We start from the raw sequence: 20111 nt of genomic DNA, 5'->3' as shown, positions 1-20111 counted from the left end.
TCTTCCTGTGATTGTGGGTATGTAATGGGTGGCCTTGTATGTACGTGTGTTTTGGGTAACCATGTCTCTGTGTGGGTGAGGGAGAGGGATGCAGTGTGAATGGACACTGCTGTTCCCACACTGGGGCAGTCCTACAAGGAAGGCCTTAGTCACTAAGGCCTGCTTAGGGAGCCGTCGAAATGTACACAATTGTTACCCAGAGGAAAATGGGGGAGGGTCATGCTATTTCAATTTCAGTCAGGGGGAGTGTTTAGTACTTTTTCATTTAGTCCAGGGGAGGGTCATGTCATTTGTAATTGATGAAATGTCGTATTGCTCAGTGTTTATCTCCAATGTGTGACCAATGCTGCCCCTCATCCCTGATTCTCTGCGGGGCACGCAAAATCAATTAGTGTCTAGTGTGGTCGCAATCAAATGACCCATTACCTATCTATAGGGTCACGCTCAGAGAAGGACAAAGTTATATTGCTAAGAAAATGTACTTTCTTCCCGAGTTTCTACGTTGCTGGGATGGTGTAAAACCTGGCAACACTGCAATGGATAGGCTACACCAATCATGAGCCCTGGCCTGCCCTGCTCTGGCTGAGGAAAACCCTGCTGACCAATGGCTGTGCTGTGTATGGTGGCACTTCAGGAAGCGAGTCAAAGGCTTCCTCCAAAAACATTGCAATATCTGTGTTCGCGGACTAGGCTAATTAATGTGCTGTTCAGTTTGAGAGGGAGAGCGTGAAGATGAGAATACCTAGTCAGTTGTACTACTGAATATATTCAAATGTGTCTTCTGCATTTACCCCCTCTGAATCAGAGAGGTGCGGGGTGCTGCCTTAATCGACATCCACGTCTTCGTCGCCCGGGGAACAGTGGGTTAACTGCCTTGCTCAGGGGCAGAACAACAGATTTTTACGTTGTCTGCTCGGGGATTCGATCTAGCAACCTTTCGGTTAGTGGCCTAACACTCCTACACGCCAGGCTAGAAAACAGGAGGTAAGCTTGCTACTGCTATAATTGATTTGAATAAAAACAATATGTTTTGTTGCCCGGAATGAAGCTATTTATCAGAGTTATTGACCTCACAATAAATCATATTAACTTACATTCCTACAAAACGGCAGCTGTGGAGATGCATGCTACTGAAAGGCTAATTCGAGAAGGTCCAATTAATTTTAACAGTCTTCATTTGATTTTGACTTGAGGCTACTAACAACACTAGGACTTGGTGTGTTAAGTTAAAACCAGGGCTTGGTGTGTTAAGTTAAAACCAGGGCTTGGTGTGTTAAGTTAAAACCAGGGCTTGGTGTGTTAAGTTAAAACCAGGGCTCGGTGTGTTAAGTTAAAACCAGGGCTCGAATTGAGGGTGTGTGTGGGTACGTGAGGGTATTGCGTCTTTTGTTAAGGAAAAGCTTAATATTTTGAAAACAATTAAATGGGCCTAATTATATAAAGTGATCTATAATGACGCTTTAGTCTGCAAAGCTTTGTGCCAGAAGCAAGTTGTAAAATGCTGGGAAAAGACCTGACTCCGATATCTAGATATCTAGTCTCTATGACATTCAGTGGCTGCGCTACAACCTTCAATAGCCGAGGAGACAAAACATTTACTTTGCTTGGGGAGTAGTGTGTGATTCTGTCACTATCAATTGACGTTCAACATTTCAACAGGCTACTAAACAACATACTAACTCTAAATCAATCAGGAGCGAGCCAGGTAGAATTAATTATTTAAGTTATGTTATTATTATTTAAAGGATATAGCCTGCCATTTAAGAAATAAACCGTGAAGCGTTTGTGACACACTAGAAGTTGGCAGGAGCCGATACATTTCGCATTTAGGGTGTATAAAATGAAATGGTGTAATAATTACTCAATATAATTAAATAATAATAACATATCGTCATTCTACAGTGCCTTTGAATTCACTTTTAGAAACACACGTTTGTTTGGCCAGTCTTTGGTTTGATGATCATGTGGTGAACTTTGCCTTGTTCATTTGGCCGAGCAGATGCTCTTATTCCCATGCCCTAATCACAATAAATATCTATTTTCTAACAAAAATGTCATCAAATAAAATAAAATAAATTAGAAAATTATAGTTTCCCAAAGGAAAACTTTATGCGGCTGCTGTGTTTTAAAATAAATTAAAATAAAAAAGCTTTTTGTCAAATTCATTGATGCTTCAGTCTTCATTGGTTCTGTTGCACAACATTTTTTACAGTTGATCCAAACTTCCACTATCCTCTTATTTAACCTCAGCCTTTATAGAAATCATAATGTCTCCGATGCATTTGTTTAACCTTTGTTTAACTAGGCAAGTCAGTTAAGAACAAATTCTTATTTTCAATGACGGCCTAGGAACAGTGGTTTAACTGCCTCGTTCGGGGGCAGAACGACAGATTTGCACCTTGTCAGCTCGGGGATTCAAACTGGCAATCTTTCGGTTACCGGTCCAACGCTCTAACCACTAGGCTACCCTGCCACCCCGTTGTCCTGCTTTGTTGTGGTATTGTAAAACATTATGCTTGACCCCAGTCATGTCAAATGACGGAGACTTGCATGAAATGCGTTAATAAAGGCCGTTTTTTGTCCTTACAGTCCCATCGCTGCAACTCCCGTACGGACTCGGGAGAGGCGAAGGTCGAGAGCCATGCGCCCTCCAAAACACGACAAGCCGCACTGCGTCTTGACACACTGCTCACTTAACCTGGAAACCAGCCACACCAATGTGTCGGGGAAACCACCGTACAACTAGTAACCGAAGTCAGCGTGCATTCGCCCGGCCCGCCACAAGGAGTCACTAGAGCACGATGGTGAAAGGAAATCCCGGCCTGCCAAACCCTCCCCTAAGCCAGACGACGCTGGGTCAATTGTGCGCCGCCTCATTGGGTCTCCAGGTCACGGACACAGCCTGGGATCAAACCCGGGTTTGTAATGCCTCCTCTACCCCCTTGTCCACGGTGGTCTACGACTCCACAACCGTCTGGATACTTTGCTATGTAATGCTTACAGAACGAAGAACCGTTTCTGAAGGCTCTGGTCTGTCCTAGGAGTGAGGGTAACCGGTGTGTATACTTGTTCTCTGCTATCCACTTTAGGTTTTCATTATTATTTTGGGCATATGGGAGCGTCACCTGTATTTTTTCAAGTGTTCAGGGGGGGGGGATCAGGTAAAAATATATTTTAGTGAAGTGAGGGCCTTCCATTTTAATTTCGGAGATATTCTCCAGCTATCCTCATTATAAATAACGTAGCCCAGTTGAAGAAGTGAGGCACTCTGTGTGTGTGTTTTCATATGCTATTGTCATTGCAGAACAGGCATGCGCATGTGTCAATAGGGAATTTAAGTGTGTTGAGAGTTGATTCCGCCTACACACTTGCGAGGGAGGGATGTGTGCGTCTATGTGTGTGTATGTGTGTGTGTGTGTGACTAACCCCTTGTTCGTCATCAGGGAGTCCCTAACTGCTGTTCCCCTACGTCTTTGTGGCCATTGTGGAATTCGACGTCCCATGGGCCTTCACTCACCCATAATCAGTGTCACCCAGGCAACCAGAGAAAGAATGCTCAGTATTCACCGTGGTGACGCTGTAAGTGTGTGAGTTTGTGTAGGTGTTGGTTAATGACAATAAAACCTCAGTAGCATGTCACTTAAGAATGTGTGATTGTGAATACTGCATAATAAACTTATTGGGTGTATGTCACTTGGATTTGTGTGTGTGTGTGTGTGTGTGTGTGTGTGTGTGTGTGTGTGTGTGTGTGTGTGTGTGTCTGTGTGTGTCTGTGTGTCTGTGTGTGTGTCTGTGTGTGTGTGTGTGTGTGTGTGTGTGTGTGTGTGTGTGTGTGTGTGTGTGTGTGTGTGTGTGTGTGTGTGTGTGTGTGTGTGTGTGTGTGTGTCTGTGCCTGTGTCTGTGTGTGTGTGTGTGTGTGTGTTGCTGTGTCTGTGTCTGTGTGTGTGTGTGTGTGTGTGTGTGTGTGTGTGTGTGTGTGTGTGTGTGTGTGTGTGTGTGTGTGTGTGTGTGTGTGTGTGTCTGTGTCTGTGTCTGTGTGTGTGTGTGTGTGTGTGTTGCTGTGTTCATGTGTAGGTTGTTAGATGAAAACATATCTTGGTGTGTACTGTAGCTCAGCTCCTCGCCTCTACAGCTGCTGTGTCCTAATAACAGGGCAACCACTGTTGTAGATGCGTCCACCTTAGTAACCACACATACGTACATAACCCATGCAACGTCACACACTCATACAGCAGTGTGTAACCTTAGTAACCACACACCCGCCCATTAAACACTATGCACAGCTGTACAATGTCAGGCCAGAATATGGCTCCCAGACACACACACACACACAACTAACACCCACTGAACTACACACACAGCTGTACAATGTCAGACCAGCACAGGGCTACCATCCAAGGTCACCGCTCTGGGTTCCCACTACATACAAACAACCGTGTGTGTGTGTGTGTGTGTGTGTGTGTGTGTGTGTGTGTGTGTGTGTGTGTGTGTGTGTGTGTGTGTGTGTGTGTGTGTGTGTGAGAGAGATATGTGCTATGCAGGCACGCAGCGCTGTCCTCACATTCCAACCAGATCTCACAGTCTCACGTCAGAATTAGACGTTCATCCATGCTTCTCAAATGTTACATTTCCATGTGTTTAAGGTTAAGTTTAGGCATTAACTCTGAAGGGTTAAGGTTTGGGATAGGCTTAAAACAAAAATAGCTTTCTGTCACTGGATTCAAACATGCAATCTTTTGCACTAGAGGCAGATGCTTACCCCCATCTGCCATCCCCTAAGGGTTAAGGTTTGGGAGAGGCTTAAAACAAAAATCTCCAAAACAACTTTCTGTCACTGGATTCAAACATGCAACATTTTGTACCGGAGGCAGATGACTTCGACCATCCACCATCCTCATACAAAACACCCCAGCACACCATCCTCATCCATAACACCCCAGCACATCATCCTCATCCATAACACCCCAGCACATCATCCTCATCCATAACACCCCAGCACGTCATCCTCATCCATAACACCCCAGCACATCATCCTCATCCATAACACCCCAGCACATCATCCTCATCCATAACACCCCAGCACGTCATCCTCATCCATAACACCCCAGCACGTCATCCTCATCCATAACACCCCAGCACGTCATCCTCATCCATAACACCCCAGCACGTCGTCCTCATCCATAACACCCCCAGAACACCATCCTCATCCATAACACCACAGCACATCGTCCTCATCCATAACACCCTTAGCAAAACAGAAACCTACTTGAAGGGAACAGCGCTCACTGTTGCCCCTAGTGGCCGGTATCCACGTCATCGACTGATGTCCTCAGGCATGGATGAACTTCTAATACTGATTTGTATCAAGGGTGACCTGGCTGCACATTCACTGAGAAATGTCTCCATCTTCTGTACTCTGTCGCCCTCTACTGTCTACTATCCCTGTCCTGCATCTCACCATTAGCATTAGAATGATATAGTATTGTAGTAGTAGTACTGTTAGTTTTTGCCTGAGCATTGACATTGGGGCCCCAGCCCAATATTGCTGATGTGTGAGACGATTGGAGAATTCTGTGTCCAACTGTCATCGTAGAAGCATTGTGCTCGAAGAACAAAATGGCTGTCATTCCTTCTGTCAAGCTGTCAGATTGACTTTCATCATTTTTTGGCAGAGCAACCTCTGTGCGACCTGTTGACTTCTAATATCCAGAGTTATGATATGGGGCTAAGATATAGGGTTAAGATATAGGGTTATGATATGGGGCTAAGATATAGGGTTAAGATATAGTGAGTGCTAAGATATAGGGTTAAGATATAGGGTTATGATATGGGGCTAAGATATAGGGTTAAGATATAGTGCTAAGATATAGGGCTATGATATAGGGTTAAGATAAAGGGTTAAGATATAGGGCTAAAATCAGGCATCTAGTACTATAGTAGATTACAGCTCTCAACTGATTATACAAAACACTCATAAATAAATGAACAAATCAACTGAAAAGGTAACCAACTGGTAAAGGTAAACAGTCGGTCTGTCGGGGGAATAGCTGAATAACTACCACATCCATCATGGTAACCATCTACACCTCAAAGGCATTGCATAGGATTATGGATTTTCTCCAATGAATCTATACTTTTTCTCTCTTTTCCCCTGTGATTCTACGAGACATCTGATGATAGAAAAGTAAGGAGGAAACCGCCAGGAGAACTTAGAAAACTGATAGGAGTAGATATACTTTAAAACATGCCCAGACAGCTCTGTTCCTTTCGGCTGTGGTCGCAGTTTAAATACCAACATTACAGATCTCCCATGGAAGGTGCAAACAACACCTCTCTAACTGCTTCTGGCTGAGAAGAAAGAACACCTTGTGCGTCTTCTGATGGAAGCTGTGAGGAACCTGCCAACCACTGACAGCTAAATGGATGTGCATGGAGGAACGTTCTATCTCCACTTAGCTGTTCAATGAGGACAATCTGTTGAATGAATAATCTGTTTATTTCAGCCTGTATGTTCCTGGAGATGGATAGCAGTACAGAGGCAGATTGGGAAGATACTTGTCTATCCACCTACGCACCCGCACAGCATTACAGCCAAGTTGCCAACTCACACTCCACATAACCAACAATAAGGCATGGAAATGAAAAGTGGAAAACAGCATGGAGTTTACTCTACCTAATCTTATTGTGTGTGTGTGTGTGTGTGTGTGTGTGTGTGTGTGTGTGTGTGTGTGTGTGTGTGTGTGTGTGTGTGTGTGTGTGTGTGTGTGTGTGTGTGTGTGTGTGTGTGTGTGTGTGTGTGTGTGTGTGTGTGTGTGTGAGAGAGCGAGAAAGAGATGTGAGAGGGAGAGAAAGATGTGAGAGAGAAAGAGACATGAGGGAGAGAGAAAGGAAGAGATGTGGGAGAAAGAAAGAGATGTGGGAGAGAGAGAAAGAGATGTGAGAGAAAGAGACGTGAGAGGGCAGGGATGTACGCTGTGATCTGATATAGTATACCCTATACTTTTCCCTTTAGATGGTGTCTGCACCACGGCGGACTGCAATCAGTCAGCTAAATACACTAACACTGTATTTATTTAATGGAGGAATGGTTTGATTTGTGAGGATGATCACAACATTTATTTTCAACATACTAAATCTTATTGGTTTTCTACCCAAAATTACATAGGAAATGTTGGGATCTATTTAATAAACACGAGACCAGCAAAAATGGATTTTAAAAAGTCTGGTGATATATCAGGAACAGCAGCATCTAGTGGTCAAAACGTATAAGCAACTTCAGTGACTAATTTCTCTGAACAGGGATGAAAAACATCACCAGATTCACAGGGAATGCATTACATAGTATGGAGAAGCAATACTCCAAGCCTTAACTTCATACTACTTGTCTAACATAGAGAACTGATACTGGTTGTTGGGGTTGGATTGGCATTGGGGTCTGTAGGTAGTTTTTGAAATATAGGGGGAGGGGTGATTCCTCATGTCTTACTCATTGGTAGGAAGAAGTTTGATCCAAATCAGATGTTAGGTACTATATTTATTGAATATTATCTGAATCCTATAAATTAAAATGGCCAATTTGGGTGCTATCTCCAATGGTGGGTGTCATGGCTTGCTGAAATGACATGGAACGACTCTAGAACTGACTACCAAAGACGTTTCAATTTGTGGTTCTACTGCAGTGTATACATAAGAACCACACAGGATTCACTGGTGAGAGCGCTAAGCGGAAGCACTGTTCTGTCTGACTGCTATCACGCAAGGAAGGGGACGGAAGTCTCAGACCTGCTGCCTTTTGATACATCGTTGCAGTGTATGACGGCGGATGGATATGTTCCAACGCTATACAAAGAAAGAGTTCCCAGAATCATCGTCATTGGGAAATTCCAGACAGTTCCCAAAAGCTTGCTAATTGTCCCTTGCATCACCCATTCCCATGGGATTATACATCAAACTGTATTCACAATTATATGACCAATAGTATAACCTATCGTGTAAAAAAAAGCCGTAAAGGCACTTCAGGAAAATGTATGATTAATTGGAACTATTTACATATTGTCACGTAAAGTCCCGCGTATGTACACTGTTCGTAGTTCGACCGTGCGCTGACGTCATCGATTTGCTCCGCTCCTTCCTTTCCTCGGTGGTTGAAGCTGTCTCTGCCGCGTTGTTGTGTCGTTTACTGCTTTCATTTGTGACGAAGATGGCCGCTGGTCCCCTCTCCGCTGTCCCTAACACATCCACGAATAGTGATGGGATCCTTATCGGCGACAGAGTTTATTCTGAAGTTTTCCTCACTATCAGCAACTCTCTTATACCAGAGGAAAGGCTTCAGCCAACCCCGTCTATGCTCGATGGCCTCGACCTGCACACGGAGACCGACCTCCGTATCCTGGGTTGCGAGCTAATTCAATCGGCTGGTATTCTTCTACGCTTGCCACAGGTAAACATTCTAAATAAACATCCAGTATCGTCATCTTATGAAAAACACAAGTACTGTAGCGGTTGTTGTTTATCGCATCTTTGTTTATATAACCCGTCAAAATAAGGCCAAGCAAGGCCGGGAAATGGCCAAGGCTAACGTTCGCTCACAGCTAGCTAGGTAACTTATTTATTAGCATGATCTGGTAGACTAATTTGGTAAATTTTTGTCGAATCATAACCGTGTTATTTAGCGCAATTATCAGTTACAAATCTAACTTATTTGAATAAGTAGTTAATTTAAACGTGTGCTGGGCTTACAGCGGGATAACGGCCGTGGGATGACAAGAACAAAATGGCGGATATCTATTTATGAATTCCATTTAAAGTGACAAAACTGTCGTATTAATTTATTGTTCTTTACATTACAGGTGGCAATGGCTACGGGTCAAGTTCTTTTTCATCGTTTTTTCTACTCAAAATCATTTGTCAAACACAGTTTTGAGGTAAGTCAAGTTGTCTTTTTCGGCAAATTAGCAGTACAGCATTAGGTAGTTTAGCATCGGCACCGGGTAGTGCGTGTAGAAAACGTTTACGTTGGCGGCCATATTGTAATTTACAGTAGCGTAACTGGATTGTGGCACGTAACCAGGCCTGTTTTGAAACTATTTCATAGTCATTGCAGCTAGCTAGCTTGTCACTTTAGGTGACGTAATCGTTGCAACGCCTCAGAGTAATGCTAGTGTTTTGCTAGTTAACCACATCTTGCAACATACTGTAAATCTTTTTATTCTTGTTTCCCCAGATTGTTGCAATGGCCTGTGTCAACTTGGCTTCCAAGATTGAGGAAGCGCCGCGACGATTCAGAGACGTCATCAATGTTTTTCACCATTTAAAACAGAGTCATAGAGGCAAAAGGTAAGCATCCATATAGAAACTATCCTTTGTTTCTGTCGGTCTTAAATCTCTTTTAATTGTACGTTAACCATTTGTGAAAAATGCAAGTATATTCATCTTGCATTATATTAATTAGTAACTATGTTTTAAGTATCTTGTATGATGCTCTGATGTATGAATGTGAAAAAAAATGCCCTTTGTTGATCCATGCTCTCTAAACCATACTCTAAAACGTTTCAGTTTCCTCATCTCTGATCAATGGTAGTTACAACATTATATTCACAGCTACATGCATAGACAAGTAGATCAGTGAAAGGTGATACATTAGCACCTCTAACCTAAATAACTGTTGGTTGCCAAGAGAGAGAACTACTAGGCACCAGAAGACAGGACACACTGCTAGACGAGTGTGTCTTTGACCAGAATAATCTGTTCAGTTCCAATTCTAAGGCTGTGGTATTAACTTGGGTTCTCTTTTCCCTTGCAACCAACTAACAGCGACCAGCTACATTTACCAAAGCCTGGGTGATGTGGAATGGTACGTAGAGATGAAGCAGTCGGCATGACAACCATGAGCGAGGTGTCACCCCCCTCCCCTGGGAGACGCCCGTGGTGTGAGTCACTGCGGTGCACTGGGATCGGGGAGGACAGGTTGGCCGCAGGTCCTAGGCTGGGAGCCTTGGACTCCTTTGTCTCAGTCTAAGCTTTTGGTGTTTGTGGACCCTCTGGTAACGTAGCTCAAACACTACATACTGTGTGTACTACAGAGCAACCTCCCTCATTCACCAAATGGCATTCACGGCTTTTACAGAAATATCACTTTTTTTTTTATTTTCCCCCTTAGAACATTTGTACAATTGTTCACATGCATTAGTTTCCTATCTAGATTTAATATTGAGGGGATGTGATACATTTAAGGGGTGGGTGGGTTGAGTTTTAATGAGAATACATCACCTGTAATTGATGGACATACGCAGGGCTTTCCAGACATAAATTATTATTTTTTAATTAAGAGGTTTGTTTGGAGGAAACGGTTTATGTCTTGGAAATGGACCATTGTATGCTAAACTGAACCGTCAGGGTTTGGAGTAGATATAACCCATTCCATCTGCTGCCTGACTGCAGCTTGTGTAGTAGCTTGGAAACATGAACTGTTCATCTCATCCTGGCTAGACTACCACTGAAGTAAGGAAATTAGTAAATACAAACTTGCTTTTGTAAAGACAAAGTAGACTGCCATGACATGCACGTTTTAATAGCAACTTTGATCATGTTTGTTCTGATAACTATTCCGTTAGAAAATGTATTAAATTCTGACAGGTCTAGTGTCCAGAAGTATTAGCTACAGTCATGTTACCCTCTTGTCATATCAGAGGACTAGATGGGTACGGTCACGTTGCTACCTTGTAATATCAGAGGACTAGATGGGTACGGTCATGTTGCTACCATGTCATATCAGAGGACTAGATGGGTACGGTCACGTTGCTACCATGTCATATCAGAGGACTAGATGGGTACGGTCACGTTGCTACCATGTCATATCAGAGGACTAGATGGGTACGGTCACGTTGCTACCATGTCATATCAGAGGACTAGATGGGTACGGTAATGTTGCTACCATGTCATATCAGAGGACTAGATGGGTACGGTAATGGAGGACTAGATGGGTACGGTCATGTTGCTACCCTGTCATATCAGAGGACTAGATGGGTACGGTAATGTTGCTACCATGTCATATCAGAGGACTAGATGGGTACGGTCACGTTGCTACCATGTCATATCAGAGGACTAGATGGGTACGGTCATGTTGCTACCCTGTCATATCAGAGGACTAGATGGGTACGGTAATGTTGCTACCATGTCATATCAGAGGACTAGATGGGTACGGTAATGGAGGACTAGATGGGTACGGTCATGTTGCTACCCTGTCATATCAGAGGACTAGATGGGTACGGTAATGTTGCTACCATGTCATATCAGAGGACTAGATGGGTACGGTAATGTTGCTACCATGTCATATCAGAGGACCATATAAAAATGCTACCTCTCTTGCTTTTCTGATGTGGGGTCCTTAATCTCCTGTAGACTGATCGGCCTGTTTTTGAAGGGATCGTGAGATCCGTGCTGCGTTAGTGCACTGTCTATTTATTTATCTGGGTAACAGGGATGATGGAGTCCTTTACATACTTCCTAGTGTAGCACTTTCTGTAATCAGGGTTCACTTGAAAAAGAGATGGCGATCTCAATGTGACTGTGATCTGTTTTTACATACAATATGAGTCTATAGACGGTGATGACCAAAATCCGTTAGTCCATTTTCTTACAAATGGTGTGTTTAAGTACTCGTTTTGTAAGTAGTCGTGATGTAGGCCGCACCTGAAGTATTTTTCTTTCCATAACATGGTGAAAGTGCATGAACGGGTAGTCCAGGTTATTCCATTACAAAGGGAAGAACAGAACGGGTAGTCCAGGTTATTCCATTACAAAGGGAAGAACAGAACGAGTAGTCCAGGTTATTCCATTACAAAGGGAAGAACAGAACGGGTAGTCCAGGTTATTCCATTACAAAGGGAAGAACAGAACGGGTAGTCCAGGTTATTCCATTACAAAGGGAAGAACAGAACGAGTAGTCCAGGTTATTCCATTACAAAGGGAAGAACAGAACGGGTAGTCCAGGTTATTCCATTACAAGGGGAAGAACAGAACGAGTAGTCCAGGTTATTCCATTACAAAGGGAAGAACAGAACGGGTAGTCCAGGTTATTCCATTACAAAGGGAAGAACAGAACGGGTAGTCCAGGTTATTCCATTACAAAGGGAAGAACAGAACGGGTAGTCCAGGTTATTCCATTACAAAGGGAAGAACAGAACGAGTAGTCCAGGTTATTCCATTACAAAGGGAAGAACAGAACGGGTAGTCCAGGTTATTCCATTACAAAGGGAAGAACAGAACGGGTAGTCCAGGTTATTCCATTACAAAGGGAAGAACAGAACGGGTAGTCCAGGTTATTCCATTACAAGGGGAAGAACAGAACGGGTAGTCCAGGTTATTCCATTACAAAGGGAAGAACAGAACGAGTAGTCCAGGTTATTCCATTACAAAGGGAAGAACAGAACGAGTAGTTCAGGTTATTCCATTACAAAGGGAAGAACAGAACGGGTAGTCCAGGTTATTCCATTACAAAGGGAAGAACAGAACGAGTAGTCCAGGTTATTCCATTACAAGGGGAAGAACAGAACGGGTAGTCCAGGTTATTCCATTACAAGGGGAAGAACAGAACGGGGGGGGTAGTCCAGGTTATTACCATCTTGTTTGGTGATGTTTCTGTTTATTTCTGTGAAAGCTGTGATGCATGGTGACTTGAGGTAGACATGGATCAGTGTAACTCAAAAGCTTCCACTGAAATCACTGGAGTCAAACCCCCTAAAAAAAACATTTGGACCTGTTGCTTTTAGTTGGTTGAAGGGGGAAAGAGAACCAGTCAATGAAAGCAGAAGGGTGCTTTCTTTCTGTTTTTGAGGGGGGGGAAACATTTTTGGTTATTTTCATTCTTTTTATAAAGCAGGAGTGCAAGTTCATTGATTCTTGATCAGAACTACATTAATACCAAAAACCAAGTGATCAAAGCTGAACGGAGAATCCTGAAAGAGCTGGGCTTCTGTGTACACGTCAAGCACCCGCACAAGGTGAGTCCCAGTTACATCGCTCAGAATACACATACAGTGCAACTGTAGACCCAGCCGGTGCTATTCTTGCTCAGGGCACAGCTACATCTATCTCAACACTAGCATTAGGCCAACCTATTAGACTACACTACTACAATTTAAGGCTTTGATAGTTTGTGTGACGCACATGACAGCTGTAGTTGTGGTGTTCTAGAACATTCTCTTCTCAGTACAGCCTGGTGGTTTGCATTCTCCCACACCTGGTGATTGTGAAACCGTGTTGATTATTGCATAATGTCAACTGGTCTTCTTCCAGATCATCGTCATGTACCTGCAAGTCCTGGAATGTGAGAAGAACCAGACTCTGGTCCAGACCGCCTGGTAAGTACATGGCCTGTACCCTAACTAACCCAGTGCCCTACGTCACAAACACCTGCTGTATCTCCCTCTGTAACCTCTATTCTCTGATGGATTCATTAGTGTCTTATTGAGACCTGTTTGTTATCCTCTTGTCCATGCATGGCTATTTCTAGTCTATGATTCTGGTGCCCAGGGAACTCAGTTTAACTTTGTCCTTTCTCTCTACTCTTTGATTAAAGGGTAGTCCATGCTGGTAAGTCTCATAAAGAACCTCTGAAATCTGCTCCTCCAACCACATGACCTCAGGAGCGCCCCCATTGGCTGGCTGCCCTTCTCGGAGACAGCCAATCCAGTGAGAGCTCTCTGCCGAGATTCACTGAAGGGGGCGGGCCTTTCCCAACTGCCAGCATCGTCTTGTTTTCTCTTGGGGGTGTCCAGAAGGATTTGTATTTTGGGGGTTTTGCTTCCTAGGTTAAAGTTGTATCATTTTTTTCCTAGATAGCTATATAGATAACTATTGCATTCTACTTATATATTTTTTCTAGTTTACTTGCTCTAGATTTGAAGTACATATCCTGAAGTATTTTTTTTTTTGACTCAACCGTTTTCTGGATATGCCTTTTTGATGCAGTAGTTAAAGTGTACTGTTGAACTGTCTATTTGATTTTCCCAAACTGACGTGGTCTCCAGACATGTCTTACAGGCTGATCCTGCTCAGGCTTTGTCTCCAAGGACCTGTCTCGCCACCCATCAATATCCAATGGCCACTTTTTGCAGTAATCTATCAGTAGTCCACCAGTCCAAAGTTCAAACCCTCAGCAAGTCTAGGGAAGCCTGTTCTGGGGGACCCCTGTGTGAGCTAGTTTTTTGAATAATGTTTAATTGATCTGAAATCATATGACGAGACAACTTTTATTTAACTAGGCGAGTCAGTTAAGAACAAATTATTATACCCTGGCCAAAGCCTCCCTTAACACGGACAACGCTGGGCCAATTGTGCGCCGCCCTATGCCAGTCACATTCCAGGACTGGCTCGGAATGGCTAAATGTAGTCGGACTAATCAGAGAAGCCCAGTTTAGATTTCAATGTGTTTCTTTTTTTGTTCTCAGTAAAGATAGGTTTTGCATATCAGCCCCAGCTTCCATTAACTTCTTAGGGCTGCAATCTCGTTAACGGGATCGATATGACAACAGCCAGTGAAAGTGCAGGGCGCCAAATTCAAAACAACAGAAATCTCATAATTAAAATTCCTCAAACGTGCATGTATCTTATTTTTACCTTTATTTAACTAGGCAAGTCAGTTAAGAACAAATTCTTATTTTCAATGACGGCCTAGGAACAGTGGGTTAACTGCCTGTTCAGGGGCAGAACAACAGATTTTTACCTTGTCAGCTCGGGGGTTTGTGCTTGTAACCTTCCGGTTACTAGTCCAACGCTCTAACCACTAGGCTACCCTGCCGCCCCGTCATACCGTTTTTGAAGGTAATCTTGTTGTTAATCCCACCACAGTGTCCGATTTCAAATAGGCTTTACAGCGAAAGCACCACAAACGATTGTTAGGTCACCACCAACTCACAGAAAAACACAGCCATTTTTCCAGCCAAAGAGGAGTCACAAAAAGCACAAATAGAGAAAATGTATCACTAACCTTTGATCTTCATCAGATGACACTCATAGGACTTCATGTTACACAATACATGTATGTTTTGTTTGATAAAGTTCATATTTATATTTTTTTAAATCTCGGTATACATTTGGTTCACTAGTTCCAAAAACATCTGGTGATATTGCAGAGAGCCCCGTCGTTTTACGGAAATACTCATTATAAATGTCAATGAAAATACAATTGTTAGACATGGAAATATAGATATACCGCTCCTTAATTGCAACTGCTGTGTCACATTTCAAATAAACTACGGAAAAAGCAAACTAAATGATCTGCCATGTTGGAGTCAACAGAAATCAGAAATAACTTTATAAATATCCCCTTACCTTTGATCTTCAATGCACTCCCAGGAATCCCAGTTCCACATTAAATGTTTGATTTAGTTCGATAATGTCCATTATTTATGTCCAAGTAGCTACTTTTGTTGGGGCGTTTAGTACACAAATCCAAATGCTCGTCCAGCCGAACATCAGAAAACTTCCAAAAGTTATATTACAGGTCCTAGAAACATTTAAAACTAAGTATAGAATCAATCTTAAGGATGTTTTTATCATAAATCTTCAATAATGTTCCATCTGGAGAATTCCATTGTCTGTAGAAAAGCCATGGAACGCAGGTTGCTATCATGTGAAATGCTCATGACTAGGACCTGGCTCTCTGCCAGACCACTGACTCAAACCGCTCTCATCCGTCCCCACATCACAGTAGAAGCCTCATTCAAGTTTCTGAAGACGGTTGACATCTAGTGGAAGCCTTAGGAAGTGCAACATAACCAACATCCCACTGTGTATTCAATAGGTGCTGGGTTGAAAATTGTCCGACCTCAGATTTCCCACTTCCATGTTTGGATTTCTGTTGTACTCACAGACATCATTCAAACAGTTTTAGAAACTTCTGAGTGTTTTCTATCCAATATTAATATGCATATATTAGCAACTGGGACTGAGGAGCAGGCCGTTTACTCTGGGCACCTTTCATTCAAGCTAATCAATACTGCCCCTGCAGCCAAAAGAAGTTCAACCCCCACGTTTTGAGTGGGTTGGGGTTCTACCAGCAGTGTTCTGTCACACCCCCCTCCCCCCTCATCTTTCTGTTTCAGTTTGTCTGTCTGACTGCTCGCTAGATGGCATAACCATCAATCAGAAATGTCCATTGTCTGTCGGTGAGATGTTTCCATGTCTTGCCTGAGCTATAGCTTTATCAGGGTCGCTGAAACTCCGACTACTACCCTGTTACCCGACATAACAGCATTGTGTAGGCCTTTTGATGGGAGTTCAAGTTGAAAGCTACTTAGAGATATCTTAACTAGAGTGCAGCATGCCATCCCATCCCATAGCTCTAGTCTGACCTGTCCAATCTCATTCTTGAGCTGTGGTTAAGGGAAACTTCCATCTCTCCTCTCAGCCAAGAGATGAGTTGTTGCCTCTATGGCTGCGACCTACTAAAGGGCTGCATCATATCTCTGATCACCTCCATCTCGGTCTGCTCTGCATTCACCTTCAGTTTGCATGTGCACTTTCCAAAGACATTTGAATAGTAGGACGCATGTCCACCTCTGAAATAGGACTTGAGCGGTTTTCATTTATTTTGGATGTCCTATTGTTACGGTAAGGAGCTGTGGGCTCTAGCCCCGTCTGCACTGTCCTGTGTACAAGCTTTCATCTGTGACGCTGCATGTCCAGCTCAACACCAACATGGATGCACCTGAGAGAGAGAGAGAGAGGTAGCAGGACAAAGATAAACTAGTCTCCATACCATTAGCCTGTTACTATTTCAGACAAATCTGTCTTTTATTGGCGTGGTCACCAACTGTGGTCCTCTAGAGCTACAGTTTGCAGGCTTTTGTTTCACCCGAGCACTAACACACGGTTCAAGTATTTAATGGTCAAGCTGGAACAAACCTGCACCCCTGTAGCTGTCGAGAACCAGCTGGTGACTGTCCAGACCACTGATATGGGCTGTTTGGGAGGAGATGGTGCTATGTTTCTGTATGTTGCTTGTGTCTTGTAGGAACTACATGAATGACAGCCTCAGGACCAATGTGTTTGTGAGGTTCCAAGCTGAAACTATTGCCTGTGCCTGCATCTACCTGGCTGCCAGAGCTCTGCAGGTACCGTTGGATTGGTCTTCTCCCCATCTCTAGTCTTCCACTTTTCCCCCAACATCTCTCCTGTAACAGGATGAGTCTCTTAACCAGTGTTCCCTACCCATCCCATTTTTATTTTATTTAACTAGGCAAGTCAGTTAAGATCAAATTCTTATTTTCAATGATGGCCTAGGAACAGTGGGTTAACTGCCTGTTAAGGGGGGGCAGAACAACATATTTTTACCTTGTCAGCTCAGGGATTCGATCTTGCAACTTTTCGGTTACTAATCCAATGTTTACCATCATTAACTAAGTGCTGTGTGTCTGTAGATGCCTCTCCCATCCAGACCTCACTGGTACCTGCTGTTTGGAGCCACAGAGGAGGAGATCAAGGATATCTGTATCACCACCCTCAAACTGTACACCAGGAAGAAGGTATATATCATCCCCCCGAACCTTCTAGCAACCCTGCTGTATAACATAATCCACCACACAGTACGTTCTTAACCCCTCTCTGTCACACTCTCGACCAGCCGGACTATGACCACCTGGAGAAGGAAGTGGAGAAGAGGAAGATGTCTCTGCAGGAGGCCAAGCTGAAGGCTAAAGGGCTGAACCCTGATGGGACCCCAGCTCTGTCCAACCTGGGAGGCTTCTCACCTGGATCCAAACCCTGTGAGTTTACCATAGCTGTCAATTTAAAGCCTGAGTTGACCATAGCTGTCAATTTAAAGCCTGAGTTGACCATAGCTGTCAATTTAAAGCCCGAGTTGACCATAGCTGTCCAATTTAAATAAGTGGTCAAGTCATCATAGATAAGTACTTAAAAATATATATATTTTTATTTCATTAACACAGTAGTACAATAATATTCAATTTCTAAACTGGGACCACCCGGTCTAAAGACATGTTATGTGTTACCCAGGTTCTCCCAACGTAGTGAAGGTGGAGGACAAATCGCCCAACCCCCAGGTTCTCAAACCTGTAAAGAAAGAGCCAGACAGCAGAGCCCAGGGCTCCAAGAGCCCACACAACGGGTGAGCGACACACACACAGCTCTTTAACTACTCAACACAGCAGGGCCTTTGGTTCTGGAGGAAAAGGGCTTTATTTTCCCATTTTAAACAGACACCCCTAATGGAACGTTTCATCTCTCCTTTCTCTCTGTCAGGCTGAGGAAGGAGGCTAAGATTGGGAGAAACAGCAGGAGTAGGAGTGGATCTCGTTCCGGAACTCGCTCGCGATCACGCTCCCCACGCAGACAGTAAGACTTTAGTACTTCATTCATTGTCTGCTTTACTGCAATACTTTACAGCCAGTTTACTGCGGCACTTTACAGCCAGTTTACTGTGGTACTTTACAGCCAGTTTACTGCGGTACTTTACAGCCAGTTTACTGCGGTACTTTACAGCCAGTTTACTGCGGTACTTTACAGCCAGTTTACTGCGGTACTTTACAGCCAGTTTACTGCGGTACTTTACAGCCAGTTTACTGCGGCACTTTACAGCCAGTTTACTGCGGTACTTTACAGCCAGTTTACTGCGGTACTTTACAGACAGTTTAATGCGGTACTTTACAGCCGGTACATTACTACGGTACTTTACAGCCGGTACTTTACAAGCGGTACTTTACAGCCGGTATTTTACTGTGGTACTTTACGGCCGGTACTTTACAAGCGGTATTTTACTGCGGTACTTTACAGCCGGTTATTTTACAACCAGTGTCACACTCATGTAGTAATATTCAACTGGAGTCTTAACTCTTTTCTTTACTCTCCAGTTACAACAGCCGGCGAAGTCGTTCTGGGACCTACAGTTCTCGTTCTCGCAGTCGGTCTCACAGCCGCAGCCCCTCACCCCGACGCCATCCGTCCTCCCCCCTCCTCCTCCCACACCTCAAGCCAAAGCCCGGCCACCATGGCAACATCGACCCCAAGCCATCGAGTCGTCATAGCAGCAGCGGCGGAGGGGCTCACAAGAGGAAGAGGTCAAGGTCGCGCTCTGCCAGCAAAGGAGAGAGGGAACGGGAGAGGGGGAGGGAGCGGGACAGAGACCGCAGCACGTCAGACCTCTCTTCGGCCAAGAAGCACAAGCACGAGAGAGGTGGGGCTGGGGGAGGACATCACCGTGGAGACAGGAGGGAGCGGTCCAGGTCGTACGAACGAGAAAGGGCGCGCACCCACAAGACCAAACGCCATAGCAGCAGCAGTGGTGGACACTCAGGGCACGGACGCCATCGCCGCTGAACCAGGGGAGTCCCCTCCACTCCTTAATGCAGTTTTGTGTTCTGCTTTACCACAATCCTCCTTTTCAAACCTGTTTTAATTGACATGTAAATGCTGGACTTGGAGACAACATATTTACAGTGTAAAGATGGTTAAAACTGCTGATTTAGTGACAACGCTTTGATTTATAAAAGCGACTCTTCAGTGGAAGAAGGAATGAATGCGTGTACTACAAAATAATAATTCAGGAAAGACCTCAAGACTTTGTGGACTGAAGGAAGTGACTACCGGGTTCTGTTTGTTTTATCTAAAGCAGTGTTCTCTGTACAGATTGCAAAGGACTACTGGGCTTCTCTAGAAACAAGCTGTATCTTTTTACAGCTGAATGCAGACTCTTGATTTCAGAACCTTTTTAGGATCGTGGTGAATTTGTTACACTGGTTTTTAGTCTGCACGTGTTCATGTCTGATTTTTACTTAATTAAAAAAAAAAAAAAAAAAGAATGACAATTTGACTCCACTTCTCTTTTGTAACACTGGACTACAGGTCATGAAAAGCTGCAATCTGCTGTAGGTGGTGTTCACACAGGGAGTCCAATTCTGATCTTGTTCCTCTAATTGGTCTTCTGACCAATCAGATCAGCTCTGAGGTGATTGGTCAAAAGTAGGGATGACTCAACTACATTTTTGTACGATACCAATATCCAATATTGTCTTTGCCGAAACCCCCCCGCCCAATTCCCATATTATTATTATTTTATTGTGGCCTTTTATGCCTTCTAGTACAGTTAAATA

At 43.8% G+C, this 20111-nt stretch overlaps 1 protein-coding gene across 7 annotated transcripts; it reads left to right on the top strand.

The window, feature by feature from the left end:
• Positions 1 to 6473: 6473 nt before the first annotated feature.
• LOC100136245 (cyclin L1) lies at positions 6474 to 19826 on the top strand. Of its 7 annotated transcripts, none has more exons than XM_021586897.3 (11): positions 6474 to 8440; positions 8850 to 8924; positions 9224 to 9336; positions 12881 to 13001; positions 13297 to 13361; positions 17018 to 17117; positions 17424 to 17528; positions 17627 to 17768; positions 18019 to 18130; positions 18265 to 18357; positions 18873 to 19826. In XM_021586897.3, the coding sequence occupies exons 1-11, from the start codon at positions 8201 to 8203 to the stop codon at positions 19336 to 19338; spliced, it is 1632 nt and encodes a 543-aa protein (XP_021442572.2). In that variant the 5' UTR covers positions 6474 to 8200; the 3' UTR covers positions 19339 to 19826.
• The last annotated feature ends 285 nt before the right edge of the window (positions 19827 to 20111 follow it).

Source organism: Oncorhynchus mykiss, chromosome 27 (genome assembly GCF_057628025.1).
Source record: "Oncorhynchus mykiss isolate SJ-2025 chromosome 27, ASM5762802v1, whole genome shotgun sequence".
NCBI lineage: Eukaryota > Metazoa > Chordata > Actinopteri > Salmoniformes > Salmonidae > Oncorhynchus > Oncorhynchus mykiss.
Note: the sequence above shows the minus strand (reverse complement) of the source record. Positions and strands in the feature narration are given on the sequence as shown.

Excerpts from the sequence above, each read along its gene's own strand:
- LOC100136245 (XM_021586897.3), top strand. The coding sequence starts at position 8,201 with ATGGCCGCTGGTCCCCTCTCCGCTGTCCCTAACACATCCACGAATAGT. Across the intron at positions 13,362-17,017 it reads ACTCTGGTCCAGACCGCCTG|GAACTACATGAATGACAGCC; the intron begins GTAAGTACATGG and ends TGTGTCTTGTAG. Across the intron at positions 18,358-18,872 it reads TCACGCTCCCCACGCAGACA|TTACAACAGCCGGCGAAGTC; the intron begins GTAAGACTTTAG and ends TTTACTCTCCAG.